Raw genomic sequence first — 2,411 nt, 5'->3', positions numbered from 1 at the left:
GTAATAATAAAAAAAAATTGAAAAAAAAAAGAAAAGACAATTTGATTTGAGGGCAAATCCTTCTCAACCCGGAGGGAATGATGAGGACATCTCAAGCATCAATGTGAAGAAAGGCCAATGCACTCATCAACAAATTTGGATGTTTTTTTTACTTGTTTTGTAACCTCTAGCTTTTAATTTTCATTACTTGGTGGTTTTTATTTTCTTAGAGGTTATGTTTATTTATTTTTGTGGTTATGTTTTTTTTTCATTCATTTGGTTTTATAACCATTGAATTAGAATATGTAAGGTTTGTGTCTAGAGGTTATTATCTAGAATATGTAAGGTTTGTGTCTAGAGGTTATTATCTAGACTATATATATATATATGTGTGTGTGTGTGTGTGTGTGTGTGTGTGTAAGCTCTAGTATGGGCATCTTGGAAGATATATGAAAAAAGTGTGTTTGTGTGTTTAGTGAGTATTCTCTTAGTCTAGAACTTATCAAGAATTTGTGCTCAAAATTCTTGTGGCGTTCGTCCGATTTATCGACGGAAATTCCGCAACCCATCGTGGCATCATTCGATCCATCCTAATTCGAAGGTTTCGAGCACGAAAGCTTCGTCTATATCCCAACCTTCCGATAGACGGTCCGCTCAAATTTGAACTCCGACGAATTTCTCCGACGAATTCACATCATGTAGTGGGAGGTGGTGGAAATGATAACCAACCACGACCGTTGATTCACGCAAGAATACTGGTCAATGATTCTTCCAAAAATAAGTTGATTCGTTAGATTACAAATAACAAATAAAGGGCATTTTGAATTTCGTTGATTCTTAAATAATACCAAACACAAGGATTTTGAGAGAACCCTCTATTTCATTAATCAAAATCTTCCTTAGAACATAGGAGGTTACAAATATTTATAGTACTCTAAAATTTATTTATAACTTAAAAAACGGAAACTAATAAAGGAAAATAAAGCCGTGATAAAATATGGGAATTAAACAACATTAAAGTTCCGATTTCTGCCTTTAATGATGGAATTCTTGAGACCTCAATTAAGCTTATCGAGGCTGCAATGCAGAAATGGTAACTTCATTAATTGACGATACTTGGTTGCTTGAGGAAGAAGTGTTGATAACATCTTCGAACGCTCTCACAACGAAGAAACCGGGTTCTTTAGGCTGATCCAATGGACTTTGGCTTCCCAGCATTATAACCACGGATGACATGTTTGGCCGATCGTCGGGGCATTGTTGAACACACAAAAGACTAATGTGGACACATCTCAATATTTGCGACATTGAACTCGAGTTTACCAAATATTCGTCGACAATTTCTATGGTTTTATCGTCTTTCCATAATCTCCATGCCTTGAAATGATAAAACATTCGAGAAAAAGATAAGATTATTAACGGTTTGAAACTATTTATATATAAATAAGTGATGAAATTATTATTTCACAATTGCTCTCCTTACATGTCCCGTGAGATTAAGGTCGCGATCGGGATTGAAGAATCCTCGGTTTTTTCTCCCACTTATGATCTCTAGAACTAAAATTCCAAAGCTGAATACGTCCGATTTTACCGAGAAAAGCCCATCACCTGCGTATTCGGGTGACATGTACCCACTACATTTTGCATGATAGAGTCAATTGTCTATAAAATTTATTTATACACAAATCATTAATGAGGGTATAGTTAACTTACAATGTTCCAACAACTCTGTTCGTATTTCCTTCGGTTTGATTTTCTCCAAAACTTTTGGCCATTCCGAAGTCCGATATTTTTGGCATCATTTCGCTATCAAGCAATACATTACTCGCTTTGAGGTCTCGATGAATTATCCTTAATCTTGAATCTTGGTGAAGATAGAGGATCCCCCGAGCTATTCCGCAAATGATTTCAAATCGCTATGCCAATCGAAAACCTTCTTTTTGGCCTCGTCTAAAAATTTATTTTAGTAGTACCATATTAGTCCATTAAAAAAAAGGAAGCAAAAAGATAAAACATATACCAAAAATGAAGAAGTCCAAGCTTTTGTTTGGCATAAATTCATAGATCAACATCTTTTCGTCTCCTTGAATGCAACAACCAAGAAGCCTCACAAGATTCCGATGCTGAAGTTTCGCGATTAGTATGACCTCGTTCTTGAACTCACTGATTCCCTGGCCTGAACATTTCGAAAGCCTTTTCACCGAAATTTCTTGACCACCTTTTAGAGTTCCCTGAATATTCAACAATTTTTTTCAACTTACTTCAATTTTTTTTTTTTACTTCCACGAAAAAAATGTACTTCTTTTCAACTTTCATCATATAGTCTAATAAATTATTGTACGATATTTATCTGGCCTTGTAAACAGGTCCAAAACCGCCTTCTCCGAGCTTGTTTTGATTTGAAAGTTATCGGTGGCAGAGCATATTGTAGC

The 2,411-nt window shown here is 35.3% G+C and overlaps 1 protein-coding gene across 1 annotated transcript; it reads right to left on the bottom strand.

The window, feature by feature from the left end:
- Window positions 1-1,047: 1,047 nt before the first annotated feature.
- On the bottom strand, window positions 1,048-2,065 carry LOC149398370 (G-type lectin S-receptor-like serine/threonine-protein kinase SD1-1). Its single transcript, XM_089615732.1, has 4 exons — window positions 2,000-2,065; window positions 1,693-1,929; window positions 1,463-1,613; window positions 1,048-1,356 (listed from the first exon to the last, which is right to left on the bottom strand). Exons 2-4 carry the CDS (start codon window positions 1,779-1,781, stop codon window positions 1,048-1,050), a joined length of 549 nt encoding a protein of 182 aa, XP_089471858.1. The 5' UTR covers window positions 1,782-1,929; window positions 2,000-2,065.
- Window positions 2,066-2,411: the final 346 nt, after the last annotated feature.

This window comes from Urtica dioica, chromosome 5, assembly GCF_054948205.1.
Source record: "Urtica dioica subsp. dioica isolate 48M chromosome 5, U.dioica_male_clone48M_v1_H2, whole genome shotgun sequence".
Classification (NCBI taxonomy): Eukaryota; Viridiplantae; Streptophyta; class Magnoliopsida; order Rosales; family Urticaceae; genus Urtica; species Urtica dioica.
This window is presented reverse-complemented; position numbering and strand designations above follow the sequence as displayed.

Coding starts and splice junctions, on each gene's coding strand:
- LOC149398370 (XM_089615732.1), bottom strand. CDS start 1,781: ATGATGCCAAAAATATCGGACTTCGGAATGGCCAAAAGTTTTGGAGAA. Junction 1,614..1,692: donor AACAGAGTTGTTGGAACATT/GTAAGTTAACTA, acceptor TGCAAAATGTAG/TGGGTACATGTCACCCGAAT. Junction 1,357..1,462: donor ACCTTAATCTCACGGGACAT/GTAAGGAGAGCA, acceptor TATCATTTCAAG/GCATGGAGATTATGGAAAGA.